At 41.9% G+C, this 18601-nt stretch overlaps 1 protein-coding gene and 1 long non-coding RNA gene across 2 annotated transcripts in view; both read right to left on the reverse strand.

Annotated features, from left to right (window-relative positions):
* Nucleotides 1–2807: 2807 nt before the first annotated feature.
* Nucleotides 2808–13528, reverse strand: LOC116684924 (uncharacterized). The gene is made up of 3 exons (XR_004330873.1): nucleotides 13517–13528; nucleotides 6917–6921; nucleotides 2808–2891 (listed from the first exon to the last, which is right to left on the reverse strand). It is a non-coding gene; the product is annotated as an uncharacterized LOC116684924 (long non-coding RNA).
* Nucleotides 13529–16286: 2758 nt separating this feature from the next.
* LOC116684901 (potassium channel subfamily K member 10) overlaps nucleotides 16287–18601 on the reverse strand; it is a 146638-nt gene continuing 144323 nt past the window's right edge. The window contains exon 7 of the mRNA XM_032510284.1: nucleotides 16287–17355. Within this exon, the coding sequence (XP_032366175.1) occupies nucleotides 16747–17355 (609 nt within the window). The 3' untranslated portion in view covers nucleotides 16287–16746. The remainder of the gene's footprint in view (nucleotides 17356–18601) is intronic.

Below are 18601 nucleotides of genomic sequence, written 5' to 3' on the forward strand. Positions count from 1 at the left end.
GGCCATTGACTTTTTAGCAGAAAAAACAGTTTCTAATCCAGTGGATTTGTATGGGATTGAATGAAAATAAAGAACCAGCTGTTGAGGGGTATGGCTCAGCTGTTTCTGTTTTTCTTTTTTTCTGTCCACGCTTTTTGGCAGTTTACTGTCCTGTATTTAAAGTATGTGCATTGCAGCCTCTTGCACATTCTATTTCAACCTTATTAGTTGGATTTGAGTGACAGGAGTGATGGCAGACTGCCTTCTCTGTGCACATTGTTTCTAGTGTTCAGTTCTGCGATTGCCTTTGTACTTGGACATAGTCCCCATCATTCCAATTGGCTCTCTCTTGAACTACCTAAAGAGTGAGCTTATAAGCCTCTAACCTAGAGTGTTGGACAAGCACTCCTGTATTTATATCATCATACTGGCAGAAAATGCACTGCTTCTAATTAATGGACCCCTCAGCTTGACATACCCCTTCGTACCTTGTGACTTGTCATTCATGCTTGGCACCTGCAAAGACATAAAATATTATCAAGCTAGCTAGTGTATCTAACTACAAAGGGTAAGTTTATGATACATGATAACACTGTTACGGCCGAGGCGCTGACCCAAAACACAGAGAACCACATGCAGACACAGTGTAACAATTACAAACGCTTAATGAAAGTCTGGTACTTAACGCAGCCAATAACAGAACTGAACCGGAGGACTCAGACTGGAAAGTGGTTGAGGTGGTCAAGCGGTGGTGCGTCCAAACTCTCTCTGTCTATAGAATCCGGGCAAGGAGGTTGCTGAGTGGTGTAGAACTGGCGGAACAGCAGCCAACGGCAGCAGGTTTTGAAGCGTAGGTCCCGGCAGAGAGGCAGGAAGTAAGGAATACAAGATCAAAGAAAAAACTAGGACTGACAAGGTTTTCTCTACAGTACAGTTGATGTCGTGACGTGACAAAATCTGATTTGCATATGTATCATGTCAAGACTTACAAAAAAGCTGATTGAAGTAATACCCTACATTCAACAGTGAATCCGCCATTTTTTATTGAAAGTTCAAAATTAGTGTGTTATGGGCCATTTCCACATGTCGTACTTTAACAAACGCCCCCTAGAGATTTCATCCGATCAACTTTATATTTGGTCTGTGCTATCGTAAGACCTTGGAGATGAAAAGTTATTAAAAGAAAAACAAAGAAGTTACACTCAAAATTTCTCTCTATCTATAAACAAAAGTTGAACTTTGGTCATAGCGCTCCCTGCTTGCAACAGGAAATCAACCTTGTATGACAAACATCATCCGATTTACATGGAACTTAAAATGTGTGTTCTATGTGTGATATTGAGATGTCCCTTATGTTAACCACACCTACTTGTTCAGAACACGCCCCCTTTCAAGTAATTTGAACTGTTTAAGGTAAGTCATGTGTGACTCTTCTTCATGGGTGATGGTTTGGCCCGCCCACTGTGCTCAAGCCACACCTCCATTAATAACTGGTGACCCATTATACATAGAGTCTTGTGTGAGGTATTATTGAACTCAGCAGAGAGTGTCGTTTCCATTGGTTATGGTTTGCCCCCCCCCCTCCCTTTTACAACTGTATGATGGAGAGTGTTGTGTGAGTTTCTGAACTGAAGCAAGTTAGATCTAGTCAACCTAAACCATCTTGGACCAGTATTGAAGAGAAATATGTAACATCTAATCAATTAAAACATTGTCGATTTGTTAAAAAGTGCTGAAAAGATCTTACACACCCATGCTTATGCTTTATCTATTATGTCCGAAAAAAGCTACATAGTTACCCAACAGAATCTGTGGCACAGTCCCTGTGGACACTAATATAGGATAACTCATCTATTACGATCGGGGGAAAACCTGTTGTGGTTTGGGGTTTTTGTTTGGGTTTATTTTTCCCGTTCTTTGGCCTCCCTGTGTTTTTGTCTTAGTTTTCTCCCTTGTCTTGTGTTGCTGGTCCGGTCTTGTGTTCCCCGGTAAGTATTTGTTCTGCTTCCTGTTTTATGTTGATAGTCTGGTTTCCTGTTCTGTCTCGTCTTGCCCAGCTTTACTTTTGCCTGTCTGATTGTCCTGCCCCGCCCTAATGTGATTCACCTGATGTCTCACTTGTTCCCCGTTACCTCGTTACCTCTTGTACTTAACCCCTGTGTTCCTTTTGTCTTGTGTCAGATCATTTTTCTGTCACCCTGTGAGTCTTCCAGTTTGCCTTTGTCTTGCCAGTCTGCCCAGCCTGTTTGTCCTGTCAACGAGGTCCCGTCAGCGCTACCCAGCCTGTGTGTTCCTGTTCGTCGTTCCCCATTTTTACCTGTGAGTTTCTTTATGTGGTTTTTGCCCTTTCTTTTCCCCTGGACCTTTTCCCATGTGTTGCTTGCTTGGGTTTTGGAGTGTTTTGGATTTTGCCCTTTTTTGGCTCCCTTTGTTTGAAGAAGTGTTATAATAAACTCCTGTTTACCCCCACCTGCCTGCCTGCCGCTCTCGTCTCTGCCTTTGGGTCCTTCCTCCTTGTCCCATAACAAAACCCACACTTTACAAAGACCCAACATCTCCAGTAATTCCCCAAGAGCAAGCATTTAGTGTGACAGTGGCGAGGAAAAACTTCCTTTTAGGAAGAAACCTCAGGTGGTGAGGAAAACTTCCTTTTAGGGAGGAACCTCGGACAGACCCAGGCTCTTGGTAGGTGGTGTCTGACAATGCCGGTTGGGGGTGTGATGAACAGTGGCAATAACCGTCACAAAGATAATGGAACTATAACTAGAAATAGAAGTTGCAGTAGTTTGGCAATGCAGGACGTAGTAGGGCACTGCAGAGCATAGCAGGGTATAGCAGGGCGCGAAGCAGGACCACGGCGACAGCTGCATCCATGATTTAGGTGCCACCCTAATGCAAGGAAAACTGCTGGGCTCCAGGGAATAAGCTCACTAGAGCTAGGTTAGTAACAAGCATTTCTAGGACATAGATGCACACAGGTGGAAAGGGAGAGGAGAGAAGCTCAATGTGTCAAAGAGGTCCCTTGGCAGTCTTAAACTATAACCGCGTAATTAAGAGCTGGTGTAAGGCAGACCTGAGCCAGTTCTATAAGGGTAGGTGGACGAGTCTGATGACTATGAAGATAAGTAGAGAAGGGGTGCTGTGTCTTAAGCTATACATTCTCCTCCGCCGGTCTAGGCGAACGCTGCAACTCCTCACTGCCTAACTACAAGCTTTATCAAAGAGGAGAGTTTTAAGTTTACTCTTAAATGTGGTGACGGTGTCTGCTTCCCTCACATAGACTGGAGGCTGGTTCCATAGGAATAACCGAAACAGCTAGAGAGTCTTAAGGGACTTATTTGAGCATCTGGAAAGTAAGGAATTACAGTAGTCCAGCCTGGAAGTAACAAATGCATGGACCAGTTAGGTTGTTTTGATATAGAATATGCCTAATTTTGGCCTAACGTATAAACTTTGTTTCTATCGTTAAAACAGATGTGTAGTTGCAGAAGCTGTTACAAAGATGCTTCTATGCCAGAATCATGTGAATTCAGCTCAAACAGCTTCTTGTGTTGGAAAAATCTTGTTCCCACCACTAAATTGGCATTGCTGTTCTTTCTTAACAGAAGCTGTTATCCTATGTCAGATCGTGAATTGAGCTAAAACAGCTTATAGTGGTTGACTTGTTTTCATCCTAACAACATTGCAGTAATTTCTTACCAGATGCTCTTATAAAGATGATCTGTGTCAGAATCGTGTATTACAGCTTACAATGTGTAAAAACCTAATTTCTGTCATAACAGCTTTGCAGTCATGTCCATAAAAATGTTCTCATAAAAATGTTTCTATTAAGAAAGCATGCGTTTTGTGAGCTAAAGCAACTAATTGAGCTAAAGCAACTTATTGTGGTGGAAAGACGTTGTTTTCATCACTAAAACAGCACTGCAGTCATTTCTTACCAGATGCTTTTATGAAGATGTTTCTATGTGAAAATCCTGTAATTGTCTCCATCTGTTAATAGTGTGACTTGCGTTATTTTTCACTTTCCTTTTCCCTAATGGCTTTTAGTTGTTCTTCATTTAATTTCCTTCCTTTCTGGGATGGTCCTTCCCCAGTATCTGGCATAACTACAACAGATGACTTCTAAAATAACATTAATGTACAATTAGGCTTATATAAAGAAATCTCCTGCTTCCTTTTACTTGGCTCCGCTGGCATACGCTAACACTGGCTTTTCTGGTGTTACAAAGAAATCTGTGACACATCAGAATGTGTAACTGTAGTGCTGTCTACCTGCGGCACATCATTTGTGACTCTGCGGAAAAAATTCAACCCTTGAAGATGTCTTACTAAAGAGGATATAAAAATAGCTTTCTTTTTACTGTTAGTCTCATTTGCTGTTACAGGTCATTATATGAAAAGGGACAGAGGTTTAGAAACAAAACAAAAAGTTACATATAGTCACTTTAACTTAACTTTACACTGTTTTGCCATGTTCAAACTGATTTCTGATACAATTCTATTTCCCTTTTGTATCAATTTCACCTAGCTCATTGGAATAAAGTGTTCGTAGAATTCAAAATGTTGAAATGAAGTGTTGATCCTTTTCAATGAATGAGGTTTTAAATGCGTCAGTCAGGAAGAGGGCTGAAGGTGATATAGTTTTGTGAATATTCTGTCAGGAGTTTTCAGAGATATACACAGGAAAGAACAGCTAAAACAAGGGAATAATTTTTGTGTGGGAGAGTTCACAGGTGGTGAATGTGAAACTGATCCGTCCTTTTTTTCTATCCTGATAAAAGCCACTTATAGTAGATGTGAAATATGGGTACATACAATTCAGAACCCCCTCAAGGACTTTAAAAGAATATGCCACATACTCAAAAATAGCGCTTAATTACTGTGTTCTTTATTTCCAAAATGCAATCCTAAAATGTATTGGTAATGATTGAGATACTGTAAGCAATGTACAGAGCATGTAATTCTTGTGATTTTTATCACAGGCATTAAGAAACAAAATTCCATGATAACCATCATCCTCTGAATCAATTGATGGTATACAATTAACACCATAGACATTGTAATATAGTTTTGCAATATAGCATGCATTTTTTGTTGCATTTTTCTTGTTTGTTTTAAAGCTTTGACATTTTTTGGTCCTTAAAAGCGCTTGTAGAACATGTAGTACTTGCTTTTGCTCATTTATATTAGCTAAAACTTCACTTAGTAATGTGAACAGTAACATCAGACACATTGTGTGCATACACATATAGTGAGTATATTACTATGAGACTGGGAAGTGTAAATAATAAAAGACATTGTGTGCATACAAAGATAGTGAGCACTTGAGACTGGGAAGTGTAAGTTAAAAAGACATTCTACTATTCCATTTTGTATAGGCTTTGCCCTCTAAGAGCAGTTGCTAGAGCAGTTGCTATTGGGTTTATCCTTTGCGTGAAGATTTATTTCGCGACCTTGTCTCTTACATCCGCAGTTACTATATATTACAGCTGCTAGACCAGAGATCTTCTCTCTATTGTTCTTCATTGTGAAGACGTCAAAGAACAGCGGTGTCCGCCTGTGACGGCAACATCCTGCCGGCAAATCTCCGTTTGCCTCCTCGTTGGGAGGACTGAAGCTCAAAACAGAAGAGGATTATGGAGCCCCACCACTGTGGGCCAAAAGGGGTGCACCACATCAGGGTAGGGCTGTGCAATTAATTGAATTTCAATTTCGGCTCCCCCATGTTCACAAAAATAGCATAATTGAGAAAAAACGATTATTTTGCCATGTTTGTTTTGCAATAACACTCTTATTTTGTCTTGTGTACATCCGCACGCACACATCCGCCCCTCCCAAAGCTGAAAATCTCAACAGTCTCAACAGTCAGGGGTGCAAGTCATGTGCATCCACTGGAATTTGAAAACTCAGCGCAAGTAAAGATGGCAGAAGGAGGGCAGCCACAGCAATTTTGTGAGCAAAAAAGGCAAATCCAACTCTGTTGTCTGGGAAAAGTTAACGTTAGCTAACCCTGCGGTCCCTCTGCCTCCCCGCTGTAGTAGAAGTAGTATTCCCCCAACACGTTGTATTCACTTGCTGTTTAAAACCTTTTCAAGGTGGGTGCATAGGCCTACCGCTCAAAACCAACATGAAAAAACCTAGTAATGTTCCCTCAACATTTAGTTTTTCTGTTAAACTGCATGTAAAATGAGTCAACATGAGTCACGTAACGTTATTCTAAGGTACCGTCTATGTGCTGGATTTTTCCTTCAGTAGGTAGTAAATAAGCCCTCTGAGGGCAACATTATTGTTCATATTTTAGCACAATGTTAAGTAATGACAGTAGGCTTGTAGTGGTCATAGTGAGTAAAAATGTGACATGTAATGCAATATTGTGTTATGTATCTGTAATTGTTCATTAGCTGTAAAGTTATGTGTGACATCTGTAAAAGCTGTACCGAATCAGTAGTAAAACAGATTTTATTCGGATCCAAGGACACTAAAAGATTATACCTGGACACTATTATATCCAAAGGTTAATGGGTTGAATAATTGGGATTTCAATATTGACCAAAATAATCGTGATTGTTATTTTTTACATAATCAGCGGCTTACTTCTCCGCATCAAACGGGCTCCCTGCCCGCTGCTAAGGTTTTTGTTCTTGACCTGTGTGAATGCTGAGTAAGCATTCTCCGAACCCAAGAAACGGACAGCACCAATGTCTTGCTATGCACCATTCACTAGGGTCCAAGGCGACATGAAAACGGAGTTCCCAGTGGTCCCACCACTGTGGCAGAGCCTGGCCTCCATCCCGCGTTCAAAAGCCAGTTTTTTCGGCCGACGGAAGCCCACACTGCCTGGGACCAGGTCCACGCTTGCTGCACTGACCACGCACACTTGTGTGCCACTTAGAGAAACGTGGTGCAAAACACCATCGCTCTGCTCTCTCCCACATACTAAGCCTTTTGCTGTCCCTCGGGGTTATATCTACATCTGCCTGCACAGGTCACAACTCCCAGCCAATAGCAGAAGTGTGCTCTTGGACTGCCCCATTGCCACTGGTGGGTTGTTTGGACGTCCTAAAGGTAGTGGAGGAGATGCGGAAACACATCTCCTGGATAGCAGCGCCTCAGCCACAACAGCGGCACCAAGATGTCAGCCCCAAGCCCCGTCTCCAGCTCCACCATACTACCCTCTTCCCCCACAGCAATATCTCCCGCAAGATGTGGCCATAAGGCCCTGTAAGTAGCACCCACCTGGTCCAATCCACACCTGAGTTGACTCGCAAACAATGGCATCATAAACTGTGTAAAGGAGTCAGTGCCCACACAACACAAATTTTACCATCTTCTGACATCTAAACCCACAACCAAAGGTTTGACTTCACAGTTTCCTGCCCTCTTTCCTTCGGTTACCTCTTCTCTTCACATTACAGAAGCTTGGGCCAAAGACACAGGAAAGGATATTTCAGATGGTCTATGGTTATGGGCATTGGAGAAAATCAAGGCATGTTCTATCAATGCTAGACTTCAGCTTATTCAGTTTAAAGTCATTCAACGACTGCACTTTTCTAAAACTAAACTGAATAGGATATTTCCCTCTGTCTCTGCCACCTGTGATGAATGTAAATCCAGTGATGGGACTCTGGGTCATCTTTTTGGGGCGTGTCCCAAGCTCATAGGCTTTTGGGGTGACATTTTTCAATTGTAAAGTGCTATATATAAAATTCCATTAAGACCTGATGGCCTCTTTGCTATACTGGGTTGCTCCCCTTATTCACTCTATAGATTTACAGCTCTTATGTTTGGTATGGTCATAGGCAAAAGAGTAATTTTAAGTGAATGGAATTCAGCGTCCCCACCTTGTTTTAAGATATGGTTGAATGATATGGCATCCTGCTTGTACCTGGAGGAGCTGCGCTATACTTTGTCAGCCAACCGTCGCAAATTCCATAAGATCTGGGGGCGTTTCACAGACCGTATTAAGAAAGACCAGTCTCGGGATGTGGTTTAATGGTATTAGAATGTGTTGTACTGTATGATGTGAATTGTTATGTTCGCATAACGTAATTTGCTTACATTTATTTGTTTGCAGGGACCCTGCTATTGATTTGGGCCTTCTTTAAACTTACTTCCACCCAACACCATGGAACTGTAATTTTCAAAACTCGTGGACATTCTTTTCAGTTTTTTGGGTGGACTATATAGACTATATAGATACATACTATTTGATATGAATTGGCAGTTTATGTTTTGGCTTTGTTTTTGTTTCTTAGGTGTTTGTCTATTTGTACTACTGTTATGCAGAAAAGCTTTAAAATAAAGTTATTTTAAAAAACAGCAGTATCAGAGGCAGTGAAAGGGGCACTAGGAAGGTATGTCTTACTCCAACTGAGAGTTGGAAACATAACAGCGCTTTTGAAGGCCACACAGTTTCAAGAGCAGTTTCTTCTCAGTCAGTCTCTATTTAAAGTGTGTGTTGATAGCTTACTCTGTTATTCTCCACCTCCCAGCTGATTACCAGGATTGTTGAGAATCCTGAGTCCCCCCCTTAGCGTGCCTTGTTTTGTTGTTTATACAAGAAAACAAGGCATGCTAAGTGGAAAAAGTGGATCTGTTTGTCTCACGAGAGAATGCACAGTGTGCACGGTGTGTAAGGATATCACCCATGCTTTTAGTGTAAAGGGAGTGGCATCCGGGCACACTCCCAAGAGCGTTATCAGCACCCACGACCCTCCTCAGAGGAATGCCAGTGTCTGACATCTGCGCAATGGTGTTTTGGACATCTCCATGCCATTTATCATCCGCTTTTATTTGATGTGTCTCCATGATTCACTAGGTCTTAACGGCATGTGATTCTATTAGAGCTGGTATGCAATGTCTCCATCCTCCTGCACCAATGTGCCCATGAGGAATGTGCTTTGCATTAATTACGATGATTTTAATCTTAATTATGGAGCACCTTCAGAATCCACGCGACAGGGCCTCACAACGTTAAGCAGGCCAGTCATGGAACGTAACAGGTTTTAAAGCAAACAATATAATTTTGATACATAAAAGGAGTGCGAAAGTGTATCAGTTTGCCTCACAAAGGCCCAGCAGAGGATGTACTTCCTGCGCCAGCTGAGGAAGCTCAACCTGCATAAGGAGCTGCTGATCCACTTCTATACAGCCATTGTCCAGTCTGTCCTCTGCACGTCCATCACTGTCTGGTTTGGATCTGCCACCAAAAAGGACAGGAGCAGACTACAACGGACAGTTAGGACAACAGAAAAGATCATCGGTGCCCACCTGCCCTCCGTTCATGACTTATACACATCCAGAGTCAGGAAACGGGCAGAAACCATCACTGCAGACCCATCTCACCCCGGAGACAACTTGTTCCAGCTTCTCCCCTCTGGTAGGCGCTACAGAGCACTGTTCGCCAAAACCAAAAGATTCAGGAACAGTTTCTACCCACAAGCCATTTCTCTGATGAACAGCTGACTTCTTACCCACAGTGTCAGGTTCAATTCTGGTCAATAACCCAGTAATCACTGTCTCTACAGCACCTGTTTACTGGTTCCACTTATTATTCCACTTATTTAGTATTATTCATCATTCTCATTCTCATATCTCACTTATTATTTACTATTTATTTATCATTCTCATTTCTCACTTATTATTTACTATTTACTCATCATTCCCATTCTCACATCTCTCTCATTGTTATTTATTCATCATTCTCATTTCCTATTTCAGAACTGTCCATAATGTTCATACTGTTCATATTGTAATATAATAACATTATACTATTTATCCCAGTATCCTTGCACTATGCTCCATATTTAAATAATTTTTATTGAACTCTTCGTTCACTCATGCCTCTATATTGTTCTGTTTAGAGTATGTATATATTGTGTATATATTAGTGTGTATATTTTTGTTTTGGTTGTTTTGTGTGTAGCAACGATGCTCCAAAGAAAAATTCCTCGTATGTGTCCTCATACCTGGCAAATAAAGCTGATTCTGATTCTGATTCTGAAAGAATGCACAGGGCGCACTGAGGATCTAGATGAAGGTGCAAGACTGGGCTTGCTTTTCCCACTGTCCCCCTGACTTCTCGTCTCCTGGCTCTCATTCAGGAAGAGAGCCTGACGGCCATTCTAATGGCTCTAAAACACACAAGCGCATCACGGTTCCCAACTCGGGGGGGCGGGGCGTCATCATCATGACAGCTGCCATATGATTGATAAGCCAACGGCTGTTGTCCTGGCCACTGAACGGGAGCACTTTGAGAGGTTAGAAACCTGTACACTGTGAGAAGGAAGAGGAGCTAGTCTATGCTATCTGTTTGAGGATTTTGGTGTCACAGGTGGAATTGACTATATTAGCTTCGTCCTTAACCCAAAAGCAACATCTAGCTATACGAAAATAGAACAATAGTTATGTATTGTAACTCCATATTTTATGAGTATAGACATAGCCCTCTAATTCCAGGCCACTTTTTTCACTAACATTGGCTGAAGAAAAATTCTGATCTCTGGAGATCTCTGGTCTTGCAGCTGTGATATACAGTAACTGCAGACATAGGAGAGACCTGTGCAGGGCACAAGGGTTCGAAAGAAATTTTCATGAAGCTCTTAGAAGGCTCTGCCCATACTCATAGAATTTGGAGTTACATGACGTAACCATTGTTTTACAATGAGTCGCACAGTTAACATTTTTTTATGCATGTACTGATTTTTTCCTTGATGGTACAATATGAGTATGAGAATAGTACTTTGAATGGATAGCATATGCTCAAGCAGCCTTACCCATGGCTGAAAGCTGCAATCAATACAGAAGTGCTTTAAAATGCAGTACAACTAAGATGTACCACTAGATGCAAAAAGTCTCCAACTGCATAGAATTCCATTTAAAAGTTTTGTGTGCTAATTTTCCTTCTTCTTTGCGTCTTCAGGGTGAGTTTGACTTTTAGAGAAGTATGTTTTGGAGCATTTTGATATGTCAGCTGTGGTGGTTGACGCTTGCTTGTCCCAACTTGAGCTGATGTCCCATCAGCTCAATGCAGGCTCCCAAATGTCCCTTCGTGACACTACTGGTGATCTGCACTTTTTTTTTATAGATAATTTTTGGAGCATTTTAGGCCTTTATTTGACAGGACAGCATCAAGAGTCACCCCCCGTGCAGCAAAGAGCCGTGGGTCGGACTCAAACCCCAGGCTGCTGCAGTAAGGATTGAGCCTTTGTTCGTGGGGCACACCCTCAACCAGATGAGCTACAAGGGTCTATGGATATGCTTGGATCGAGTATGTCTAAAAGTACACAATACTCTCACAGTAACAGCAGCGTGCTTTACGAAACCCATCCATGACATTGGTGTTCCATGTACAGTCTGTAACGGTTCCTCCTTTTGCATTATGGCTTATCTACGGAGCCCCGAGGTGACATAGAGGGGGGGAAACAACAACAACAAAATTTAAAATTTAAAAAAACATACTGGGAAAAACATTTTTGCGAGATCTTGACTTTGTTTTGCGAGATATCGAGTTTTATTTGCAAGCTCTCACAAATCCAACAAACAATTAGGCTAACTATCTATCAAGTGTTACAATTATAATGGACATGTTATGTTATAATAGACATTGTTGTTGACTGTGGATGTCAATGACTGCAAACTAAGCTTAGTAGCTAGCTAGTATCTAGCTAATAGCAAGACATGATTAAATCTCCTCGGTTGTCTAAATACATCCATCATTTTCATTGTGTTTTCATTGTTCCTGATCGTATACATGCATATCAAAATAAACGATAGAAGTATTTAGACAACCAAGGATGTGTAATCATGTCATGCTACTAGCTAGATACTAGCTAGCTACTAAGGTCAGCCTGCAGTCACTGACATCAAGAGTCAACAACAAAGTCCATTTCACTAGTGTAACACTTCACTTTGGCATGTATTAATTAGTAATGCTTATCAAAATAAACATTGGATGTATTTAGACAACCAAGGAAATTTAATCATGTTGTTCTACTAGCTGGCTACTAGTTAGGTGAGCCTTATTGTTTGTTGATTTACGAGATCTTGCAAATAAAACTCGATAACTTGCAAAACAAAGTCAAGATCTCGCAAAAGTGTTTGTCCCCAGTACATTTTTTTTTTTCGGGGCTCTGTACTTATCTTGACAAAGCGCAGCCCTGGCGGAGGCCAACCCTCACCTGGAACGAGTCCAACTTACTGCCGAGAACCCGGACACAGCTCTCGCTTTGGTCATACAGAGATTGGATGGCCCTAAAAAGGGACCCCCTCACCCCATATTCCCGCAGCACCTCCCACAATTTCTCCCGGGGGACCCGGTCATACGCCTTCTCCAGATCCACAAAACACATGTAGACTGGTTGGGCATACTCCCAGGCCCCCTCCAAGATCCTTGCGAGAGTAAAGATCTGATCCGTTGTTCCACGACCAGGACGGAATCCGCATTGTTCCTCTTCAATCCGAGGTTTGACTATCGGCCGAACCCTCCTTTCCAGCACCTTGGAGTAGGCTTTGTCATCAATCCTGTTTGTAATATTTATGGACAGGATATCGAGGCGTAGTCGGGGCGGGGAGGGGTTGCAGTTCGGTGGGCTCGGGATCTCATCGCTGCTTTTTGCGGATGATGTGGTCCTGATGGCATCAACGGTCTGTGACCTTCAGCACTCACTGGATCGGTTCGCAGCCGAGTGTGAAGCGGCTGGGATGAGGATCAGCACCTCTAAATCTGAGGCCATGGTTCTCAGCAGGAAACCGATGGAGTGCTTTCTTTGGGTGGGGAGTGAGTCCTTACCCCAAGTGAAGGAGTTTAAGTACCTTGGGGTCTTGTTCGCGAGTGAGGGGACCATGGAGCGTGAGATTGGTCGGAGAATCGGAGCAGCCGGTGCGGTATTACATTCCGTTTATCGCACCGTTGTGACGAAAAGAGAGCTGAGCCAGAAGGCAAAGCTCTCGATCTACCGGGCAATTTTTGTTCCTACCCTCACCTATGGTCATGAAGGCTGGGTCATGACCGAAAGAACGAGATCCAGGGTACAAGCGGCCGAAATGGGTTTCCTCAGGAGGGTGGCTGGTGTCTCCCTTAGAGATAGGGTGAGAAGCTCAGTCATCCGAGAGGAGCTCGGAGTAGAGCCGCTGCTCCTTCGCGTCGAAAGGAGCCAGTTGAGGTGGTTCGGGCATCTGGTAAGGATGCCTCCTGGGCGCCTCCCTAGGGAGGTGTTCCAGGCACGTCCAGCTGGGAGGAGGCCTCGGGGAAGACCCAAGACTAGGTGGAGAGATTATATCTCCAACCTGGCCTGGGAACGCCTCGGGATCCCCCAGTCGGAGCTGGTTGATGTGGCTCGGGAAAGGGAAGTTTGGGGTCCCCTACTGGAGCTGCTGCCCCCGCGACCCGATACCGGATAAGCGGATGAAGATACATGGATGGATGGATGGATGTACTTATCTTCCATTCTGTTGTTTTCATTTTCATGGAGTACAGGTGCAGTCATTGTTCCCTCTCAAAGTGTGAATGCATCACTTGTCAGACAATGTCACCAACAAACATTAGGACATAGTGTTTAAAGAGGTCATCACCTAGGTAGCATTTTTAGAAATTGTACTGAGACAACAGCTTAGTTTGTGGACCATGCACATTTTCTGAATCATTTTCATTCACATTTAAATCCACATTTTTACGTATAAAGTTTCAATAGGAAACATGAAAACCAACATGACAACAAACACATAATGGACGTGTTATATTTAAATCATGCTTTTGTCATGTTACGGTTCAACTCTTCTGCAACAGCTTTTTTTGGGTGATGTTTTTGGTTGTTATAATTTTTGTGTATAAGTAGGTTCTGATTTGAGCCAGAGTTGGAGATCAATCAGCAGACCTCATTTAAAATACTTCCAATCATCTCATTGACATCTGTTTACACTATGACACTATATTACATATTACAGAGAAGGAATTTATCTTCACTTCCAGCAGCATTGTATCTTCTTTTTATGAAGATATTTTTCTGCAGTCCTGCATTATTGGATAGTCATAGCGTGGATAAAGACAGGATAGGTAGCAAAGAAAGATGGGATGACATGCAGCAAAGGACCCGGACTCAATTGCTAAAAAAAAATACTACACCAACATCACTACAACAAAGTCAGACAAGGCAAGAAACAAAGAGGGTCTTTAGTCTGACATTAGAGGGTAGGTATTCTGCCACACTTGCATCAGCAGGTCAGCTTTCAATTATTAGCCCGACACCTTTTGGAAGGGATCAATTGCCTCCTCGTTAAGTTTGTTTGGTTCCTATTTGTCCATACTAGCAGTATTTCTCTCTGTAGTTTCAGTTTTACCTCTTTAAATGGTTATTTGAGGTTTTAGCAACCTGGACTCTATTTTTCTATGTTTTGTGTGTAAGTGACTTATAGGAACCACAATCTTTGAAATTGGTCCAGTATTAAGCGTGAACAGAAGTCCCAGAACAGGCTCCAATGTAACCCTATTGAGCAAATGAGCATTGTCAATTTGGTCAACTTAAGTGCCGTTTTTCCCGGTGACAGGTTCAGATTATTATTCTAAGTGTCTGATAACTTTATGAAAAGGCTCCCTATAGAGCCTTTTTAGGCCTTTAAGACCTTTCTGTTAAACCCAAAACAGCTCTGAGGTAGCTAGTGTCAAACCAGACTCCATTTAAATAAACGGTACTTTTAGCATGTATAGAAACAGCATTATTTAGTAAATTGGTAAACTGTGGTATGTGTTTATTTCAACCAAAACTAGAGTTGCAATGGTTGGAAAAGTGGAACGACAAACTGAAACGGCTTTAATTTTGAACTCTGGTGGATTTATGAGCACTATGGTTATCTGCTCCTCAGATCTCTGCAAGGTAAAGCTAGAAAGCTAGCTAGACTATATGTCCAATCTGAGTTTTCTGTTGCACAACTAAAACAACATTTAAACGTACACATGTACGCATGTTCGCATCGTCACTTTGAGACAAAAAATAGGGTCCAGGTTGAAAAAAAACGTAGTTACCCTTTAACGAGTGGTTTGCAGGTCCAGAAAGGATAACCAGTAGCTACATGTTAGTTGTACCACAAAACACAAAATACACACCAAAAACAAAGCAATAAGGTATGGGAACTTGAAAAATGTGCAGGACAGTGCACACAAGTTTTCAAAAGTGCTATTCTCAAATGGGTCTGCGTTTTAGCTAACACAGTGACAAAGTTTTGTGACAAATCACTAATTTGTTTTAAAATGTAAGAAAAATAAAAGATAAATAAATAAAAGAAAAGAAAAATGTAAGTGAGGGAAACCCAGATCACCCACCAGCCTGTTACATGAAAGTATTTTAAGGGCCAGATATACTCCAAATTGGATGTGAAGATGGACAATGGAAAAGCAAAGAGTTATTTTGATATATGATATACGACCTATGACCTATGATATACACATAGGTGGATGTTACAGTTACAGATATTACAACTGTAACTGTTCATATAGCGTGTACAGTCCAAGATCAGGCTATATGGATGCTAAAAGTAAATTTTGTACTTTATTAACGTATACATTGCCTTCCTTGTGTAATAAATAAAACTAAAGGGAGACTTGGCATACAGCCCGATCCGGTTGGGGAGAGTTCTAGCCCGACAAGGCTCCTCTCTTTACCCTGTCTCTCTTGGTTTTGCTGTAATAGTTTTAGACAGCTGGGGACTTCCTTTGACACTCTGAGTTCCTCTCTCCTCTATCTTCCTATCTTTTCATTTATGTGCATCCATGTCCCAGAAATGCGTGTCACTAACCTAGCTCTGGGGAGTCATTCCCCGGAGTCCTTATGTTCTTTTTTCCCCAGCATGTTCCCTCGGATCAGGGATGCTCCAATATCATGGTAGCAGCTGTCGCCATGGTCCTGCTACACGTTCTGCGGTGCCAGGTTCATCTGCTACACTCTGCGGGGCCCTGCTACGTCCTGCTGTGCCTTGTAATGCCGCACAGTGCCCTGCTATGCCATGAACTACTACAAAGAACTACAACAAACTACTATTTTTTCTATTTTTGTTATTTCCACTAACCCCAACCGGCCCGTCAGACGCCGCCTACCAAGAGCCTGGGTCTGTCCGAGGTTTCTGCCTAAAAGGAAGTTTTTCCTCGCCACTGTCGCACTGTTGCTTGCTCTGGAGGAAACTACTAGAACTGTTGGGTCCTTGTAAATTTTGGAGTGTGGTCTAGACTTACTCTATCTGTAAAGTGTCTTGAGATAACTTTTGTTATGGATTGATGCTATAAATAAAATTGAATTGAAAATTGAATTGAATTGTGTAGTAAAATATTTGGGTGCAAGTTGCAGAGGAAGCACAACGGACAGAAAACTGTGGCGAGCATTTATGAGCCATGTGCAGTTGTGTTCATTGTTGCTGGTTGACAAGTACGCAAACATTAGGCAGAAGATATTCAGTGAACACTATAGATGGTTTACAATTGGTAACACGGAGTATTGAGTTAACAAATACTCAAGGAACAAATTTGCTTTCCCCCATCCCTCCTATTCTCCCTATCTGTGACTAACACAGTGTGTCAATTTACAGGGCACATTGAATATGAAGACATTACAGTTAATAGCACAAAGAGACATGTTGTCCCTGTTAAAAACAAACAGGAATAAGAGAGACCTAAGGCACTAATGGTGGTATCTAAAACCTCCTTTTGCATGAGTACACAGTCTATGGGACCATTTGAATATGCAGCTCTTTTGTTTTCTTACTCTCATTTTCTTTGGTTTGCTAGGGAATAAACCCATTGTGAGGCTTACAAGCATCCACAAATAGTGGAAAATCAGACAAGCTAGTGTTGCACTCCTTGTCTTCATGCTCATCCCCTCTTTCATCCTTCCTTTTTCCTTCATCTGAAGTGAGTGGGCTGCAGTCAAAAGTGGGCATGCTGCAGCCGTAGGCCTCGCTGTGAGGCCGACGAGCCTCGTCTGGGATGTTCTTCTTCAGGTCCCGATTTCTGTTACGCTTTGCCAGCTTGGTGACCGAGCCCAGGCGGTTGAATATGTTGTCCTCGGATGTTGTCTGGTGGTTAGAGCTCTGGTCACAATGCTCGGCCCCTCGGAGCCGAAGGTTGTTCAGCTTGGAGTCGATACTCTCCTGGGAGGAAGTCTTATAGCTGTTTGTGTCCAGGCTGTTGAATATTGCACGGCGCTCTGGAGAAAGCATGTCCAGGGACACGGCACGTTGGTCCAAGCCCAGCTGCCGTCTCTCCATGCTCCTGATGGTGGCGGCTCGCTGCAATTTGTCGTGGACCTCAACACTCATACGCCGACGCGTCTCCTGAAACTCTGCTCGAACGTTTGCTTTCCATTCTGCTGCATGAGCCTTGATCCCGCCAACCTTGGACAAAGACAGTTAATAAAAATCAGTACATCAGTAAACAGTGAATTTAATAATAAAATAAGAACAATGGTGCAGCACAATGATAATTACCTTTTCAAGATAAATAGAAATCCCTAATATTTTATCAACCTTGAAACTAAATTTCATCCACAGCGGAAAAAACTTAATCTCATCCCAATTAAGTCTGTCACACATTATATTAGTGGTTCCTATCCTAAGGGGATTGTTATAAAATGCAAAGCTTTGTTTTAAAAAGACAGGATAAAAAAGAGGTTGCATTATATGACAAGCTTATTTTTTAAATAGTTATCCTACAATATCAAATAGCATAATACAAATACCTTTGTGTTGCATTAGATATGGAAGTTTTGGTTAAAAATGTAGTGTTGAAACTGTAGTCATGTGTTAGAATTTAAAATGTACAGTCTGTAAGCCCAACAGAACATTTAAAGCGATGCTTTGTAGTCCAATATAGGCCATTCTTAAAATTCAGCTTCAGCTCCACTAATTGCATGTCCTACTGACGTAACAACAAACAAAGCTAAATATTTAAAATAAAGGATGACACTAGCTGTGCTGTTCCAGCCAAGCCAAGCCAGCCAAGCTGCCTCTACTGTTTGCTCAGCTTGTTTCTCTAATATCTCTGTTTCTCTTGATATACAGATGTCTGATGACTAAAATTCAGGTTAAAAAAATATAGTCAAAAATGACCAAGATGAAAACGTTTATCGTAAAGATGAGGCTTAAACTTGATAATGTCTTGTTCCATCTCTGACAACTCCACGAAGTTCCCTATTGGTCTGACAGTGAGAAAGCAGCTGGCTGTACAGCAGGTAAGAAGCAGCATTTTGCAACTAGTTAACATTATCAACTGTTGATATTGATTGATCAATTGTTATTTACTTGCATGTATGACTAGTTAAATTGATACCATGGTACCATGCTCTGTTAAAAAACAAATCAGCTTCCTGCTATGCTGGGTAACAGTGAGGACCAGCGGATTGGGCTAATGTAACAAATAAACCTGAATCTGTTTAAGTTGTGTCATTGCAGTGTGCTGGCTGTTTGGCTTCCATCATTACTGTTTGTTTGGTGCTAGTATTATAGCTGCTCTGGTTGAACAGTGTATCAGAGAAAGACATTTCACACAAAAATGTAATAGGCCTGAATAATGCAAGCTGAGACTGTTGAAGCAGTGTAGTGCATGAGGTTAAGACAAGCTCAACTGTTTTTCTGTTGCACT

This window comes from Etheostoma spectabile, unplaced genomic scaffold (genome assembly GCF_008692095.1).
Source record: "Etheostoma spectabile isolate EspeVRDwgs_2016 unplaced genomic scaffold, UIUC_Espe_1.0 scaffold00569390, whole genome shotgun sequence".
In the NCBI taxonomy this organism is placed as follows: domain Eukaryota; kingdom Metazoa; phylum Chordata; class Actinopteri; order Perciformes; family Percidae; genus Etheostoma; species Etheostoma spectabile.